At 40.1% G+C, this 17,676-nt stretch overlaps 1 protein-coding gene across 1 annotated transcript in view; it reads left to right on the top strand.

The window, feature by feature from the left end:
- Positions 1 to 220: 220 nt before the first annotated feature.
- Positions 221 to 17,676, top strand: part of ALG14 (ALG14 UDP-N-acetylglucosaminyltransferase subunit) — a 40,385-nt gene continuing 22,929 nt past the window's right edge. The window contains exons 1-3 of the mRNA XM_081947207.1: positions 221 to 577; positions 2,997 to 3,148; positions 10,979 to 11,110. Coding sequence (XP_081803333.1) covers positions 439 to 577; positions 2,997 to 3,148; positions 10,979 to 11,110 — 423 coding nt within the window. The 5' untranslated portion in view covers positions 221 to 438. The remainder of the gene's footprint in view (positions 578 to 2,996; positions 3,149 to 10,978; positions 11,111 to 17,676) is intronic.

The following is a 17,676-nucleotide window of genomic DNA, read 5'->3' as shown; positions in this document are numbered from 1 at the left end:
CTTAGGCTCCTATTAAGGTTGTTTCGTTTCACTAAACACAGAACACAAAAATGATGACTGCCATTCTCACCATAAACTAATAGAAAAAAAGCACCTCTGTCGTAAGGGTAAAGGAGTCCCTGCGGATTTTACTCCGCTAGTCGTTACCGACTATAGGAGTCAGTGCTCATCTCTGTTTCACCTGTCGTGCACTTAAAACAACTCTAGACCGTGCTGTCTCTTTAGCCATTTCGAAAATATTTTCGGTTTTTTATTTAGACAAGCATTGCAACTATATACAATCAACGGTTGCAAAAACAACAACAACAACCCGGGAACGGTGACGAAAACACATTCGACGAACGAACGTTTCTGCCGTATTTTGAACTACTTCGGCTCCCGTAACCCCCCTCCAGCTTCCTACAACACTGGAGAGGTTTGTCGAATGACGGTCTGGATATGGAATGGTCGTTTTGGGCAAAGCTGGGCGTCTCCATCTCTTTTTTCCCTTTGCTGATTCTTTTCGTCCTGCGGTTTGTAAAACGACGTCCTGTCACTCCTGATGCTGATGTCAAACTCCTGGTGGTTGCCGGTTCTGGTAAGACCAAAAGCTAGAAACCAGTCGATTACCATGGGTTGCTGTGGCCATCCGGACTACATTACCCAGAAAGCAAAGCAAGCCGTTACAGCAAGGAGGCGTTCTCGATGCTGATTGCTGTGCTTGCTAGATAGGCTGGGCATTGTAGGTGATTGGAAGAAATTTTGCTCGGAATTGGGTGATATATATTTGGAGAGGAATCGAGGGTTCTCCGGCTAATATTGTAGAGGCAGAATATCATGGCTCCATTCGTGATTTTAATTCTTCATTCCAATTGCTTAATTCTTCCTTGACAATAATTGTTAAAGGCAGGAGATTCGCGTGACCCAGGGTAATCTGAACCTGGTTGTCCCCAGTTTTATACCAACCCCGGTTCTTTGGTGTAGTCCAGGGGTGTCCAAACTTGGGAACTTTAAGACTTGTGGACTTCAACTCCCAGAATTCCCCAGCCAGCTGCTGGGGTATTCTGGGAGTTGAAGTCCACAAGTCTTAAAGTTCCCAAGTTTGGACACCCCTGGTGTAGTCTGATGGAAATATTACAATGGTGTCTTAGTAGAAATATCTTTACCTACCTAAGTGTTTGAAAAATCATTTTTAATACTAGACTTGCAACAGTTCGTTTAGTGAGAGTTCAAAGTTATAACAGCACTAAAAATATGATTTACGACCACTTTTCACACTTATGACCATTGCAGCATCCTGTGATCATGTGATCAAAATTCAGATACTTGGCAGCTGACTCATATTTATGACCTTTGCTGTGTTTCCGGGTTGTGTCATCCCCTTTTGCAACCTTCTGACAAGCAAAGCCACTGGGGAAGCCAGATTCACTCAACAACTGTGGTAGGAAAGGTCATAAAATGGGTCAAAACTCAACAAGTATGTCGTTTAACAGAAATGTTGGGCTCGATTATGGTCGTAAGTCAAGGACTATCTGTAGAGCCACTTTAGAATTCCAGAGAGAGTTCTAGTCTGCTTTTTTTCTTTGCTCTGCAGCCAAAATTATAAAACAACAAAGCTCCTTCCCCCTCCCATTGCCTTTCTCTTGAGTTTGGGAACCAGGAAAACCCATAAAGAAAAGACAACCTACCTCAACCAATTTCGTTGTATACATGATGTACAATGACAATAAGGCTATACTATAATCTTCTCTCTTGCACTGAGACAGGGAGAATTTTCCATTTAGAAGCAGTGTTCTGACTGGTATTTGGTCCTCTTTTCTTGCTGGGGAGGGGAAAAAAAGCAGCTAGCTCTTTTATACTTGCTAGTAAAGTTCACACATCATATCAAATGTGGTTGGTTGGTTGGTTTGATTTTGATTCAGTACCTAAATTCAGAATTTGCCTTTTGTAAACCATGGTTTATGGTTTAGTTTGATGTCACACTAGGCCAATATAATGTACTGAAACTGGTTAAAACTAATCACAGCTTAGCACTACACTGGCATTCACTTGCACTATCTCTCTGTAAAACAAATTACATCTTAGTACTACATGGGCATTCACATGCCCTTTGAATTGGCTAGTGTTCCACCTAGAAGTTGATGGTGAGCAAAGGGAAATCTGCTTTGCCACCTCTTGCTTTCTCTTCCTTCCTCTCCCTCCCATACAGTGAAATAAAACAGGTAAGTTGGTCACTCTCTCCATTTCCTTTGGTGCAGACATTCTTGGTCCAGTCATTCTGTTCCATTAGCCCTGTCAGGGGAAAAACACCCTGATGAAAAATGAGGTTTATGGACCGGGCTGATTCCCTTCAGCATATCATTGAGATGTTAAGAAAATAAAATAAAAGTCTTTGAGAAGTATATTCTAATTAATAAACAAACTTTAATAAAAGTAAATAAAACAGAAAGTTAACTAAATTGTTACATTTTGATAATGAAAGCTCCGTCTGCCAACTTGGCAGCCGGACAAAAGAACAAAGGAATAAGTTCTGGAATGTGTGAAGCATGCGCAATTAATCACTTTCAGATAACATTTATGACCTGCGCAATAAAGCTTTCTTAGTTTAACTCTTGAGTGTCAGTTTCCAGTCAGTTCATGTCTAGCAAACTTTTTAACATCGTGACAAGCCCAAGACAATATTCTAGCAAACAGAATTGGATTGGAAAGGTGAGTAGCTGGAGACAGTGGCAACTATTACTTGCCTGGTCTTGTTGTTCTAGATATCATAGTGAACCACAAACTAACAAACTTACATAGTTTAGCTTGTTGAACAAGCCCTTGTGGTTAGTTTACCGTTCAGTGGTCAAGGAAAGAAAGGATTGGGTTAATTAAGGAAACTGTATTTAAGTTAATTGTGGATAAGTATGGTTTGTAAAACCCAGCCAACAAAAGGTACATACTCAAATCAACAGCATGAGTAAAATTCTTACTCTAAATCTGTGGAACTTACAGAATTTAACTCTGTGTATTTTCAGGAGGACATACTACAGAAATCTTAAGGCTGCTTAACAGTCTCTCCAAGAAATACTCTCCCAGGCATTATGTTTTGGCTGATTCAGATAAGATGAGCGAAGAAAAAATCCGTTCTTTTGAACAAAAAAGAGCTGCAAAATACCCCAATTCCTCGGTGAGTTTTTATACCTATTTTTCTGATTATTCATATTTTATTAAATGTCACATTTCCTATTCAAATACTGTAGCTTTCTCCAGTTTGCACTGAAGTTCCGATCCTAATTTTTTTACTTTTCTCACTAACTTGGGGGGGTGGGGGTGTCTTCCATGCAGGCCAGATAAAGCTTCACTAAGCACCTAACTCCAGAGGAAGGGAGCTGGCTTTGAGATAATCTTGAAGCATCTATATCAGCGATGGCGAACCTTTTTTGGCTCGCGTGCCATAAGTGGGGGGAGCACAGGGGGGTAGTATGCGGGCGTGCCGCACCCATAATGCAAATCGCGACCCCCCCAGTGCGCATGCACACACTACAGGCACTCCCCCCCATTTTTTTCATGCTTTTTTTGCCCTCCCCAGGCTCCAGAGGCTTTATAGGAGCGCTCCGAAGGCTTCAGGGACCTTCAGGACGTTCCCTGAAGCCTCCGGAGCAGTCAAAACGACCCTCCGAGCAAACCGGAAGTCCGTTCCCGAATTTCCGGTTTGCCCATAGGGGCGGTTTTTTGCACTCCGGAGGCTTCAGGGAGGCTCATGAAGCCTTCAGAGGGCCTGGGGGGGCGGGGGGGCTCTTTTCGCCCTCCCCAGGCTTCTATAAAGGCTCTGGAACCTGGGGAGGGCGAAAAATGACTTTAAAAAAGGGTGAACTCAGCTGGCCAGCGCACGCATGCGTGCTGGCCAGCTGACAGGGCAGCGCCTCGTGTGCCCTGACAAATGGCTCCGCGTGCCACTTGTGGCACACGTGCCATAAGTTCGCCATCACTGATCTATATCCTCCAAATATAAAACAACATAGAAAGGTAGAAAGAGCTGTCTTTCTAGAAAAGGGGTGTCCAACTTTAAGACTTGTGGATGGTGGGTCCTCCATGGCTGATTGGGGAATTCTGGAGTTGAAGACAACAGGTTTTTAAGTTACCAATGTTGAACACTTTTGTTCCAGAAATTTTGGCTCTGCCTTATACATCTAATCCGTACTGTATATTGAAATGGGATATGTTTGATCACTAGGCCAAATGGAGTGAGGTTTCCTATTTCTTCCCAAGTTCATGAGTAGGGAGCATTTTCTTGAAAAGGTTGCTGCTGGGCGACATAAATCCTTTTCTCAAGTTGGGATCCCCTTTATGCTTCCATCTTTCACCGTGCAGTGAAGCTTTCAATATACATGGTGGCTATTTAAAATATTCTCTGAAACCTAGAAGGTTGGGACATTTTAGAACAACCTAAGGGTGAAACTTCAAATGAATAGAATAGAATAGAATAGAATTCTTTATTGGCCAAGTCTGATTGGACACACAAGGAATTTGTCTTTGGTGCATATGCTCTCAGTGTACATAAAAGAAAAGATACATCCGTAACGAATCATAAGGTACAACACTTAATGATAGTCATAGGGAACAAATAAGCAATCAAAGCATACTAGGAAACAATATAAATCGTAAGGATACACGCAACAAAGTTATAGTCATACAGTCATAAGTGGGAAGAGATGGGTGATAGGAGTGATGAGAAGATTAATAGTAATAGTAATGCAGACGTAAATAGTTTGACAGTGTTGAGGGAATTATTTATTTAGCAGAGTGATGGCGTTCGGAAAAGAACTGTTCTTGCGTCTAGTTGTTCTGGTGTGCAGTGCTCTATAGCATCGTTTTGAAGAAAGGAGTTGAAACAATTTATTTCCAGGATGTGAGGGGTCTGTAAATATTTCCACAGCCCCCTTTTTGACTCGTGCAGTAAGCAAGACTCAATGGAAGGCAGGTTGGTAGCAACTGTTTTTTCTGCAGTTCTAATTACCCTCTGGTCTGTTTAGAAAATACATTTCCCTATTAATTATATTACTGAAATGAAGGGAAAATAGTAAATAAAAGTTGGGTTCTGTAAGGAGAGATCCTCAGTTCCGTCAGTCCAGTTATTTAAAAAAATCCTTGGGCTTAATACTCTATAGTTCAAGGGTCTATCTTTTTTATCAAACTGCTTGATGAATCCTGGGTCCTCATTTAAAAAAAAGATTCCACAAGCCTGAGATCTGCTTGCCTTTATTCTAGCAATACAAAAAAAAATGTTAAAAGTGGCATAGCCTAAGCATCAGAACAGATTGGCTAAGCATTGGGGGTTTGCAATGTCTTACATTGTTGAACTGGCTCATGAGTAATTTCCATTAATTTCTCATTACACATTTGTCACTGTGTATTTAAGATTCTTGAGATAATCACTAAACATATTCAGATATTTTTTTTCCTTAAAATTTCCAGACCAAAGTGAAACACTTGACAGGGCTTCAATTGCTCTGGGTTTGGGTTTGGAGGGGAACAGGATGGAGGGACTGTAGCCATAATCTTTTATATGCTTCAATTTGTTTCCCAGTTATAGTTCATTATTCATGGGGAAGGAAAGTGAACTATTGGAAGTATTCCAAACCACAAGGTTGCAATCCTATATACATTTCTTGGAAATAATGTCCCTTGGAACTCAGTGAATCCAAGTAAACTATGTAGGATTATTATCTGGCTCTATTCAAACATCATGATTCACAAGATAAATTAGCATAATGTGGAAACCCAAAAGCACCAGATCACGAGAACAAGGCAGATCAGTTTCCAATCCAAAGCAACCTCACATTTCTTTAGGGCTCAACTATCCTGTTCAACCATAGCTCTATAACAAAAATATGGGCTGACATAATGTGAACTCTCTCTTCGGACTGCTTTATATAGAGATAAGAGTCAAGAATGCTTTCCCTCAAATAATGCTTTTCTAGCTCTTGCAACTTCATTGTTTTGTTCGTTTGGATTACTCACCCTGGAGATACATAGAATATGCCTGCAGCTTATGCAGAAAATTACATTTGTGTCCTGGCATCATGATGCTTTTCTACTAGCAAGATTGGTAGCCACATTTCAAAATTATGTTCTCCAGCCTGACGCTTCATAGAAGCGCTAGACATCTATAATCCACCAACATGACTATTAGCAGATGTTTAGTCCAGACTATTGTAACCTGATGAGTTCCAGATGAATTGAACTCCAACTGCTATAATCCTCTAGGCAGCACAGCCTTTGGCCCTGCTGGCTGAAGACTACATTATCCGATCCAACCCATTTGAAGAGCGAAAGATTGAGGAACTCCTGTGTATATTATCTAGCAGGCCGCTGGAATAGGATGTTACACAGACATCTCTAGTTTTGTACCTTGTTCAACTCACATCCAAACTTGTTCTCCTTACAGCTTTGCCAGCACTTCTTTCTTACTTGAATTAATATGGGACGTAGCTAATTCCCAATTCTGCTTCTACAATGAAGATAAACTGGGAGGCTTGGAGGTTGGTGAACTGAAGATCCATCAAAAAAAAAAATTTTTTAAAGTCTCAGTGCAGAATTATAAAAAAAAAATACCCTTTTCATTTCTTTCTTTTTAATTTTTTTAACTCCCTAGCAGGATAGGTGGCAAATAAATTTGACAAATAAATAAAACATCAGAAAGAAGAATAGTGTTTACCTGATAGCTTATTATATATATATTATTCTGTTTTCTTTTATGTTCAAGGTATCAAAAGGCCAAGAACATGAAAGCTACAGTATGTTTCTATGGGACTGATTTCTAAAGTTTCCATTTTTACTGAAACATTTTTGTGTTTGCTTTCCATTGAGCAGGCATTGTCTCTGACAATTGTCTTTTGTAGGATTTTGTACTGTCCCTAAATTTGAGTCTCAGTGTCATAGCACCCTCTACTGATCAGGAAATAAGTTACTGCTGTGGATAATGTGTACACATTCTGATTTTAAATCAGTGGAAGCTGTGAATGTGTGTGGAAAGCGGGGAGTGGGAAATGAAGATGAAAAATTCTTGATTCATACTTCATCACATGCGCATGTAGGTTTCTTGAGGGTTTCACAGATGGATGTAGTTTTCTTAAGGGAGTAGTAAAGAACTAGTTTGCCACTGCATTCTCCTGAAATGTTTTTTTTCAACTTCCCTATCTAGTCTTCAGTGCTGGTAATTACCAGTCCAAGTAGCAACTAAATCTAATCCTGTTTCACATTTTCAGTCAACTATAGTTGGATACATGCTGCCACCTGCAGTAAGTTGGGGAAAAATAAATTATTTTTGAAATTATTTTTAAACCCAAACAGAAGTGGAGTAGTAGCATGTGAAAACTACTTCATAATATCAATGTAAAAGTGTCTGTGAGGAATGTGTGAATTGTTTACTTTTTTAAAAATTTAAACGATTGGGTTCTTTTTGGCCTAAACCAGGGCTGTCAAACTCCTGGCCCATGGGCCGGATGTGTCACGCACTGGCCACACCCATGCCCGGTTTAGCGATACATCACGTGATGCCGCTGTGACAACGTGAGTGTGACACTCCTGGCCTTAAGCCACTCATTTTTGAGTATAGCCCTTGGACTGCCACAAAAGCTAACACGGCCTCTTTTCCATGGGAATCAATATTTAAAGCAATTGAATAACAAATAGTTGAAATAGAATTGTATAACTATCAATGCAACATTCCGTTGAGACAATTGACTTATTACTGGTCACTTAGTGAGCTTCAAAGTTATGAAGAACCCCTGTAAAAGCTACTTACGACTCAGTTCTGAACTTTCTCAGTGGTCACATGACTGCATTTTGGGGCCTCAGCAACTGGCTCATGTTTACAACTGTGTACAGCGGTCTGCAGTCACGTGGCTGCAATTTATGACATTTTTCCAGAAGTTGGTGTTTCCTTCTGGTTTCTGGGGGGGGGGGGGGGGGAATGCTCCACAGTGAACAATGGGTTTGTTTAACAATCATGTTTGCTTTAAGACCATCACATTTGCTTAACAACCACTACTAAAAAGGTTGTAAATTTGAATCTGGTCATGTGATGACTGAGTTTACAACCATCACAATGTATGATGGTAATTGCCAGTCCCATTTATGCTTATAACTAATAGGGCTATGTGTGTTACCTCTGAAAAGAACAAAATCATAACAATCCAAAAAAGATACCTTTTATGCAAGGCGCTGTCTCCAGAACAAGCTCTGAATGTTGATGGTCTCTAAGTAACCTTCTGCCGGAAGGACATCTTAATGGGCAAGGTGCACCAGCCACATTTTCTTCTGATCAGCTGGAAATGATGTAGACAGAAGACCAGATACCTGTCTCATGAGACTGTCAGCTTGTGATAGTTATTCGTTTTACAATACAATACAATATACAATACAATAGCAGAGTTGGAAGGGACCTTGGAGGTCTTCTAGTCCAACCCCCTGCCTAGGCAGGAAACCCTATACCGTTTGAGACAAATGGCTATCCAACATCTTCTTAAAAGACTTCCAGTGTTGGGGCATTCACAACTTCTGGAGGCAAGCTGTTCCACTGATTAATTGTTCTAACTATCAGGAAATTTCTCCTTAGTTCTAAGTTGCTTCTCTACTTGATTAGTTTCCACCCATTGCTTCTTGTTCTACCCTCAGGTGCCTTGGAGAATAGTTTGTCTCCCTCTTCTTTGTGGCAACCCCTGAGATATTGGAACACTGCCATCATGTCTCCCCTAGTCCTTCTTTCTATTAAACTAGACATACCCAGTTTTCCGTAGGAACTTCCCCAGGCTAGATCTTGAGTAATAAAATATGGTTTTGTGGTTTCGTCTGACTGTTATTACGTATGTATGTTTGATTCGCTTTAGGTCTGATTGCAAAGATGTGTTTTGATATGGTTCTGTTTTGTACTTATGGAATCTACCTGAAACAAATCTAAGATTAAACAATTAAACAATAATGCCAAGTAATATTCAAAGCGTGGCAGGTACTTCTAACAGGGTATGAACTCAGAAGATGTAATTTCATATTGGTAACCCAGAAAATGGACTGAGAGATGCGGTGGCCTAGAGGTGAAGATGCTCGACACACAATCAGGAGGCTGAGAGTTCAACCCTAGGCAACAACAGATGTTTCTCTATCAGGGCACAAAGAGAAAATATCTGCTGCGAACTTCATATAGGTGTTAGGAAGGGCATCTGGCCAGTAAATGCTCCACCCCAATAAAACGGATTATAGGGTCATAAAAAAAAAACCAAGTGGACTAAAGGTAGATCAGAATCTACAGACAGTTATTTGTAATAGCTCAAGAAGATCTTAAACTCCCATTTTACACTAAATACTCATAGAGTTAGATGGGTAGATGCACAAACAGATATGGATGTAGGTGTGTAGTGGGAGGGAGAGAGGAGAGACTATTGAAATGAAGAAAATTCATGGTAACTCACATTAGGATTTTTTTTCTGAAAGACTGAATTCAGTTCTGAAAACAAATTCTTAAGCTCAGTGTCTGCTCAGAGATAACCAAATGCCTTGATTTTAAGTGTGTGTCTTTGGATGATTTGGGGATTATAAGAGGAAAAGCCTGGAGTCTTGCTAACAGTTGTCCACCAGATGGGGCACTTGATCTAGTGCTGTGTGATACATCTATGCCAATCTTCCCAAAACCACTCAAAACTGACTTGTTTTTAGTAACCTGGAGAGGCTGGTTGCATGCTAGCTACAGGAAAGGTCACAGCCTCCATGGCCCTACAGAAAATGAAATAGTCTACCAGAAAAACAAACATAGATTCCTGCCAAGGAAGCTGTGGGAGTTATTGCAATAAGTTTCTGAGAAACAGAATCATAGAGTTGGAAGGGACTTTGGTGCAGGATAGTTTTTTTTTTAACCTGTGGAAATTAAGCAAACAGCAGGATATACCAGCCTGGCTACTCCTTGTAGAGATAATACTTGTAGTTGCAAATGAGCTATTAACTATAAGATTGGTCTACTCTAACTGCCTAGCTCTATGTTTCTCAAGGTCTTACCAAAAGATTTTTCCTGTATGCTGTTTTGAAGAAAGAAAAAAGTCTTGGCCACAAGAAATTCAGCACGGATTATTATTTTGGTTACCTGAAAGGAAGATCTGTTTCTTTTTCAAAGAATTTACCTTCGAACTGGAAAGGTTGTCTTCAATTAGCTGAGATTCTTGCCCTGTTTTTGGGAGGGTGGGGTGGGGACCTTAAATGTGGATTCTTTCTCCTTTGGGTTTTTTTTTGCAGAATTTGTTGTGGCTCGCCAGCAGCCAGCCGAGCAGATTCGGACAGTGAGGAGGTTGGGGAGGAACATGGGCCAGTCCTGGAGTCTGGGGAAAGCTCTGATGAGGGCTCTGTGTTGGAGGCATAGAGGGGGCCAGAGCCGTATGCCAGTTATCAGCTGCCTTCAGAGGCAGACGAACAGCTGGAGCCTGTTCTCAGTGTGGGAATGTGCAGAGTTGCCAGACGAAAGGATCAGCTAAAGAACAGGGGTCGACTTGGACAGATGGACGATGAATGGCCCTCCCAGAAGAAATAAAAGAGGAGTGAAAGGGGAGTGGAGTTTGCAGGAGAAAATTAGTTGGCTTAATTGGTTCACGACAAGAGACTTCTTGCCAGGTTTTGCAGATATCAGCCTGGCAGCTCTCCAAACCAGATAAGGTCTGTGATTGTAAACCGTCTCTTGAAAGACTTTGCTGGATGTGAATGAGCAGAATTCACAGTAAATTAATAAAATATTTTTTTGTCAGAACAAGGAGTTTGCTTCATACTCTTGGGAAACCTAGGTCAGAACAGAATTATCTTCCGTGGCTCATGACAATTGGATGCTAGAATGCAGTGAAAATAAGCAGGAGCCGGTTCAAGTTGGCTTGTCTTCTTTATCTATCATTGTTTATATTCCCGCGAGTTTTACAGTACAGGAAATAATGTTTAGTATATCCGAGTGATTCTTATCTGCAAATCTGTCAATTCTCCCCAGGAATTACAGTTTGCCCTCCATCGCATTCCCAGAAGTCGAGAGGTCCATCAGTCCTGGAGCTCTTCGCTGCTAACCACCATTCGTTCCTTATTTTATTCTCTTCCTTTGGCCTTCAGGCTCAACCCAGATGTGGTATGTAAAGTCACTAATGTAATGAAACAGTAAAGAAACTAGCCAGTTCCAAAAGATATGGCTAATTGAAAATAACAGGTCTTTGGTACATGCAATCCTCAATTTACGGCCACAATTGGGTCCAACATTTATGTTGTTAAGTGAAAAAATTGTTAAGATTGTTTTGCCACATTTGTTAAGTGAATCACTGCAGTTGTTAAATTAACAACATGGTTGTTAAGTGAATCTGAATTCCCCATTGTCTTTGCTTGTCAGAAGGTCACAAAAGGCTATTTACATGATCCCGGGACACTGCAACAGTCATAAATGTGAGTTAATTGTCAAGCATTCAAATATAAACCATGTGACCACGGGGATGTTAAAACAGTTGTGTGAAAAAGCCACTTTTTTCAGTGATGTAAGTTTGAACGGTCACTAAATAAATTAATTTAATTAAATTAAATAATGTAAGTCAAGGACTACCTGTACATATATGAATATATTTAGGACTGGTTTTTTTTAGGATTTTTTTGCTATATTCCATTTTATGTATCTCCAAATTATAAATTATCACAGGACCATCTGTCTTCAGGAGGTTCCAGACCTTTTTCTCTTGCCTGTAGACATGCTTATCCACTACAGAAAAGTAGAAGCAAATATAGAGAAATAGCCATAGCTTTGGCCTATCCCTCTCCAGGTCTCTTCAGAATTGCCTTCTCAACTCAAACAACTGCAAAGCAAAGGAATGGTTTTGTAAAACCACCTCTGTTCTATTGCTTTCCTCCCTCTATATTGATTTTCCCCTGTTCATTAAAGAGGAAGTGAAATGCCTTAATTCTGATTTTAAAAGACACAATATGAGGAAAGTACATTAGAGCATTGGCTTGTTAGAGAGATGGTTTCATTTCATTAGTATTGACTCTATCGAGTTTTCATCGTAAGAGAAATTGTCTGGAAAATCAAACAGAAAGCATCACTAAGATAGGCGGAAAAGTTTAAAGAGAAGTAATATAACTCTTAAAACAATATTTCGTTTAGAGGAGAATACTCTTGTGGCAGATGCAAGGAATAGTGACAAAAGTTTGCTCCCTGGTAACAGTTTAACTTTTATGCATTTTTTTTTTCCATTTGAAATAACAGTGCCAAAAAAAAACCCCTCCCAACCTCAGAACAGTTTGCCAAATGTTACATGAACTTTGCACTGAAATTTATTTTATGATTTAAAGAGGTATATAGCCACACAGTAAATCTGTATCTGTCGTTGTGGCAAATCACGGGTTTATCAAATTATTTTCACTTCAGTTAGTGAGTCAATCACACTCGGGGACCTAGATTTAAATAGATAGCGCACTGGTTTGTGAGCTGAATATGGTAGAAGTCAGCCTGAGCTGCAGTTCATAAGCCATAATTAATTTTCTCTTCAACTATACTCTTTCAGGAATGGGGAACCTATAGTTCTCCAGATGTTCTGGCGCTGTTGTTTCTAATATCCGTCACTAATAGCCATCTTGTATGAGACTGCTAAGAGTTGCAGTGGAGGCAAATCAGGAGAGTGCAGGCTGACTACTCCATACAACCACTCCATAGTTTAGATCAGGGGTGTCAAACTCTATTTCATTGAGGGCCGCATCAGGATTGTGTTTGACCTTGGGGGCCAGGTGGGCGTGGCCAGGATGGGTGTGGCCAGCTCACCGTCACTCATGTTGGAGCTCGGGTCGCATGCTGCCCTCCCGAATTCCCTTTTCACTGGCAGAGGATTGCAGGAGGCCATCACAGCCTCTCGAGATCCGTTTTTGCTGGCAGAGTCACCACAGGCTGGTCCTTCGCTGTTTCCAGGGTGGCCCTGTGGGCCAGATCTAAGCACCCAGCAGGCCGGATTGGGCCCACAATCCTTGAGTTTGACACCCCTGGTTTAGATGGTAATTGTTGAGAGATGAGAAGAGGAACAGTGAGCAGAATCCAAACACATTTGCTTCATTCATACTTCCCAGTTTATGGGCAAGGGTTGACTTCTGAATGAAGCTGAAGCTACTTTCTTTCTTCTCCAAAAAATAGTTGCCTGATGTATTTATGATTGTAAGGCAGCCAGAGTTACCCAGAGATAAGATGAGAGGCCAATAAATTTTGTAAATAAATAGATAATATTTATTTCCTAGCAGCAATAGAAAGTGTTCCCCAACATTTCCAGCTTTGCAGACTGGTGGGAAGGGGATGGTTCCACGCAAGCAGTGGGGCCACCACTTCCGCAGCTCCATTCCAAATGGCTCGTTTGGATTTAAAATGAACCCAAAGGACTTTATGTAGCCCAAGACACATCCAGCTTGACGTGCCCATCCCCACAATTTCTCCTTTGCTTTCTCTTTCGCCTCTTGCTGCTAGATTAGGAAATCAGTGCCTCTGTTCCAAGAGGCCGTATCCTTTAGCTAACGATCTTTGATTAAAAAAAGAAATCATTAATTTGAAAGGTCAACTGATTTGCCTCATGGGAGACGTGAGCTACTTCCTTTGACTCAAGTCTCTCTGGAGACAAGCCTCATAATAATGGAAGGAGAGAATTATGCAACATTTGATCATACTTTCCCCAAACAATTTGCTTCATTAACTGTGCTTTCTTTAATCTCATTATCGTATAGTTTATCAGAATCAGACCAGAGTACTAGCTTTGATCTTAAAACAGCCCCCACAGCCTCATATATTAATCTGCCTTTGGGTGAGAGTGTGTTTACAGAGCCACTAAGCACCACATTCTTGGCAAATCACCAGGTCCCGTAGGTTTGGAAGAGAGAAACAAAAAAGCCAGTGCTGAGTTGACAACATTTGTCAGAGATGCCTGCCAGGGAATTCGACAATTAAATGTTTAAAATAGGAAGTACCCAGAAAACCGACAGACAAACCCAAAATTACATAGCTGCCATGATGGAATTTATGGAGCGTTTCTGGCATTAATCAGCGTAGGCAGAGTCATTTTCCTGTTCATGTTTCTACAATATTGTTAATAAACAACAATGTAGGATTTTTGGAATGCTTTTAAGGAGTTCCTTGTATAGATTAAAAAACTGATCTTGCAAATTCTTGGGTCCTCCCAAACTGCTTTTTTAACTGCAGACGAGAAACCCTAGGAACCTGAGAAATGTTAGAGGGAGATAATAAATTAAAATTTCCATTGCTTTCACCTTTTAGGAACTGGGGGCAGAAAGCAGAGGCCATCAGTTTGAGCTTTGCTGGTGGGCTAAGATAATTACCTAAAGATAACCGCTAAAATTAGGCTGTTGCACCACCATGTTTGCGTTCCAACCACAATAGATGAGCTACATTTAATGCTGTAAAGAAGATTGGTAGGCCTAGTATTTATTTTGTGTTTTAATTTTCAATTTTCATTGTTTTAAGCCAAAACTTTCAATCACTTTTATGACTTGGTTGGTACAACATATGAGCCCATCCAACAATTGCCCCCAAATTACCTTTGTATTGCAACATGGTGGCCCAGGTCTTTATAGGTAGTTGCTTGCTCTTTCTTTTGTCAACAAAGTAACCAGTCAAGCAAGAGTGCTAAAGTGATCTGCCGAGCTATTTTACTAGCCTGCGTTCTCCCTTGCTCCATCCTTAACCATGTGTAGTTTAATAAAAAGGGGAAGCGTGAAAGAAAGGTGAGATCCTTTGAGAGCTGCATGCAACGAAATTTCATTTTAATGTATGCCAATTAGCGTACGTTCAAAATGACAATAAAGTTATTTTAAGTTCTAAGTTTAAGAAAGAAGATAAGGACGAAAACTAACATTGGTGTTTTGCTGCCTGATGATCAAGAGACCAATCATTTTCAAACCGTCTCAGTAATTGGGATCTATTTTGGCACAGAAAGTAGATCTCAGGAGGTTTTTTATTTTTTAAAAACCCCTAGAAAAATCTCATCAGAACTATACCGGAAATAAGATTGGATTTACTTTTAAAATTAATTTCCTGGGTAGCCAAAGATTCTTTTCTCTTAATTTCAGGAGGCACCAGGATGAAATCTACACACCTCAAGTGGGGCAGGTGCTCCTATAATTACAAAGGGGTTTTTTAAAGCTTAAAAAGATTTTTAAAATCCTCCCCCAGCCACTTTAGAAATGTTAGAAAAGAAATGCCACCTCCACCTGTTTCTGCCATATTTTGTTTCCTGGGAAGGGCAAATGCTAGCTAGGTGGATTTCATTTTGACTTAAGCGTTCCTCCTGCCATGGATGTGCTAGCAGCAAACATCCCAGTTCTCTTCAGACATGATTTGGTGTAGAATTACTTTTAAACTCTTTTTTTCTGGAACCAGGCAAAGGCTCCAGAGAGTGAAGCAAGAAGTGGAAGAACCAGTGCTGTACGAAAGGTTGTGTGCTTTAATATTTTGGCTGTCTAGGTGCTTTGATGACATTTTTAATCATCTCAAGGGATCAATCCTATTTCTTCTGTTTTCTTTTGTCTAATTCTTCCTGTTCCATTGCTATGCCTGAGTAACAAGTTAGGCATGCATGGTGAGAGACAGAAATGGCCCAGAAGCCAGGATGATGGTGATATGAAGATGATGATGATATAATCCTTATACTTAACATTTAACATATTTTAAAAGGAGCCTAAATATTGAATCAACGATGTTATGACAGCTTTGGCAGCTAGGCCAAACTGTAATTGCACAAATGAGTAGGCACAGTTGAATTCAGTGACACTGTCAGAGGAAAAGATACTTGGCTCTAGGCCTCCACAGAGGTTTCTAACTTAGGCAAAATTTAACTTTAGGGCTTTCTATCTCTTAGTCTTTGTGTGATTAATTTTTAAAAATAATTTAAAAGAAATTCATTCCATTTAGGAAATGCCTCCACCCCCCCCCCCATACACAAAGACCTCATGTCCCTTTTTCTTCAAAAGAGCTTTTTAAATAACACGTGTATATTTGCCACCCAATTTGCTAAAATACAAGAAAAGATGAAAAGTTTCTCACAAATCTCTTCAGAGTTTTCCCACCTCATGTATCAGAAAAAGTCTGGTAACACCTTTTCAGAATAGCACAATTATGTTTTTTAATCAAATGGGTTAATCTGAATAGGTGCTATCAGATTCCTTCTAATTTTTGGCTACTATAGACTAACACACACTCCTCCTACAATGTCTGCCTTCAGTAAGTGAAAGAGTAATAAAGTAAGGATTGCATTTTGTCCCCTAAACTTTCATGGGTTTCAGGCTTGTTTACAACCAGATGGGTAGAAATAGCCAGCTGACTTGAGTCTGACAACAATAACGATGATAAAGGATGCAGCCAAGTCATTCAGGCCACGTGATTACTATATATCTTAAAAAACATCAGATTAGGTATTATAAATGGAAAGTTGAAGGAGGCATCCCCATATTTTTATAACCTACTTTTGGAGGTAAGTAAGCTACATGCCAAATTAATGTGCTTACAATCACTGTTACAGCTACATTTTGTTACAGAAACATTCAGACATTCAGAACTATATTAAAAGAGGTCTTTATTTCACTTAGCTAAGACTTTCCATTCTCTCTCCAGCTTTCAAAATGTCTTAAGTTCATTGCACTTCAGTAGCGTGCTAGAACAGATAATGTGGCATTGTTCCTTTCTATTACAATTCACATTAGACGGTCCTTTCTTTTTAGTGGTAGGGTAAGACCAGTATGCTGAGTTATATTCCAATATATTTTCACATTCTTGTGATATATATATATATATATATATATGTGTGTGTGTGTGTGTGTGTGTGTGTGTGTGTGTGTGTGTGTGTGTATATTACATAGGTAACTTAGATAGGTTGGGTTTTTTTTCAATTGAAAAAAACACAAATAGCAATTGCACTTAGACTTACATACCGTTTCACGGTGCTTTACAGCCCTCTCTGAGCGGTTTTTACAGTCAGCATATTGCCCCCGACAGTCTGGGTCCTCATTTTACCGACCTTGGAAGAATGGAAGGCTGGATCAACCTTAGTTGGCGTAGTGGTTAGAATGCAGTACTGCAGGCTACTTCTGCTGTCTGCCGGCTGTCAGCAGTTTGGCAGATCGAATCTCACCAGGCTCAAGGTTGACTCAGCCTTCTATCCTTCTGAGGTGGGTAAAATGAGGACCCAGATTGTTGGGGGCAATAGGCTGACTCTGTAAACCGCTTAGAGAGGGTTGTAAAACCCTATGAAGCAGTATATAAGTCTATTGCTATTAAACCGGTGAGGATTGAACTGCCGAACTGCTGGCAGTCAGCAGAAGTAGCGTGCAGTACTGCATTCTAACCACTGCACCACCCCGGCTCTTGATTATATTTATTAGAGGGAATGCCTAGTGTGAGATTCTTCCCAGAACCTCTGGGCAATACCTACATTTGATTTGATACTTCTTTTTCTAGATGGAGCAGGAGCAAGTTGTACTTTTTTAGAGAATACACATTTGATATGTACAGTCAAATAATTTTGCATTTATAAATCTTGTAATTTTAATCATATTTCTATCTAATGCATGGGTTTTCTCTGGCATACTTGATTTTTCCCCCCTCAACAGAAAAAAAAATCTATTTTTACTAACACACAACATTTTGGCAGTAGTAGCCCAAGACATAAA

This window comes from Natrix helvetica, assembly GCF_964273705.1.
Source record: "Natrix helvetica genome assembly, chromosome: 3".
Classification (NCBI taxonomy): domain Eukaryota; kingdom Metazoa; phylum Chordata; class Lepidosauria; order Squamata; family Natricidae; genus Natrix; species Natrix helvetica.
Note: the sequence above shows the minus strand (reverse complement) of the source record. Positions and strands in the feature narration are given on the sequence as shown.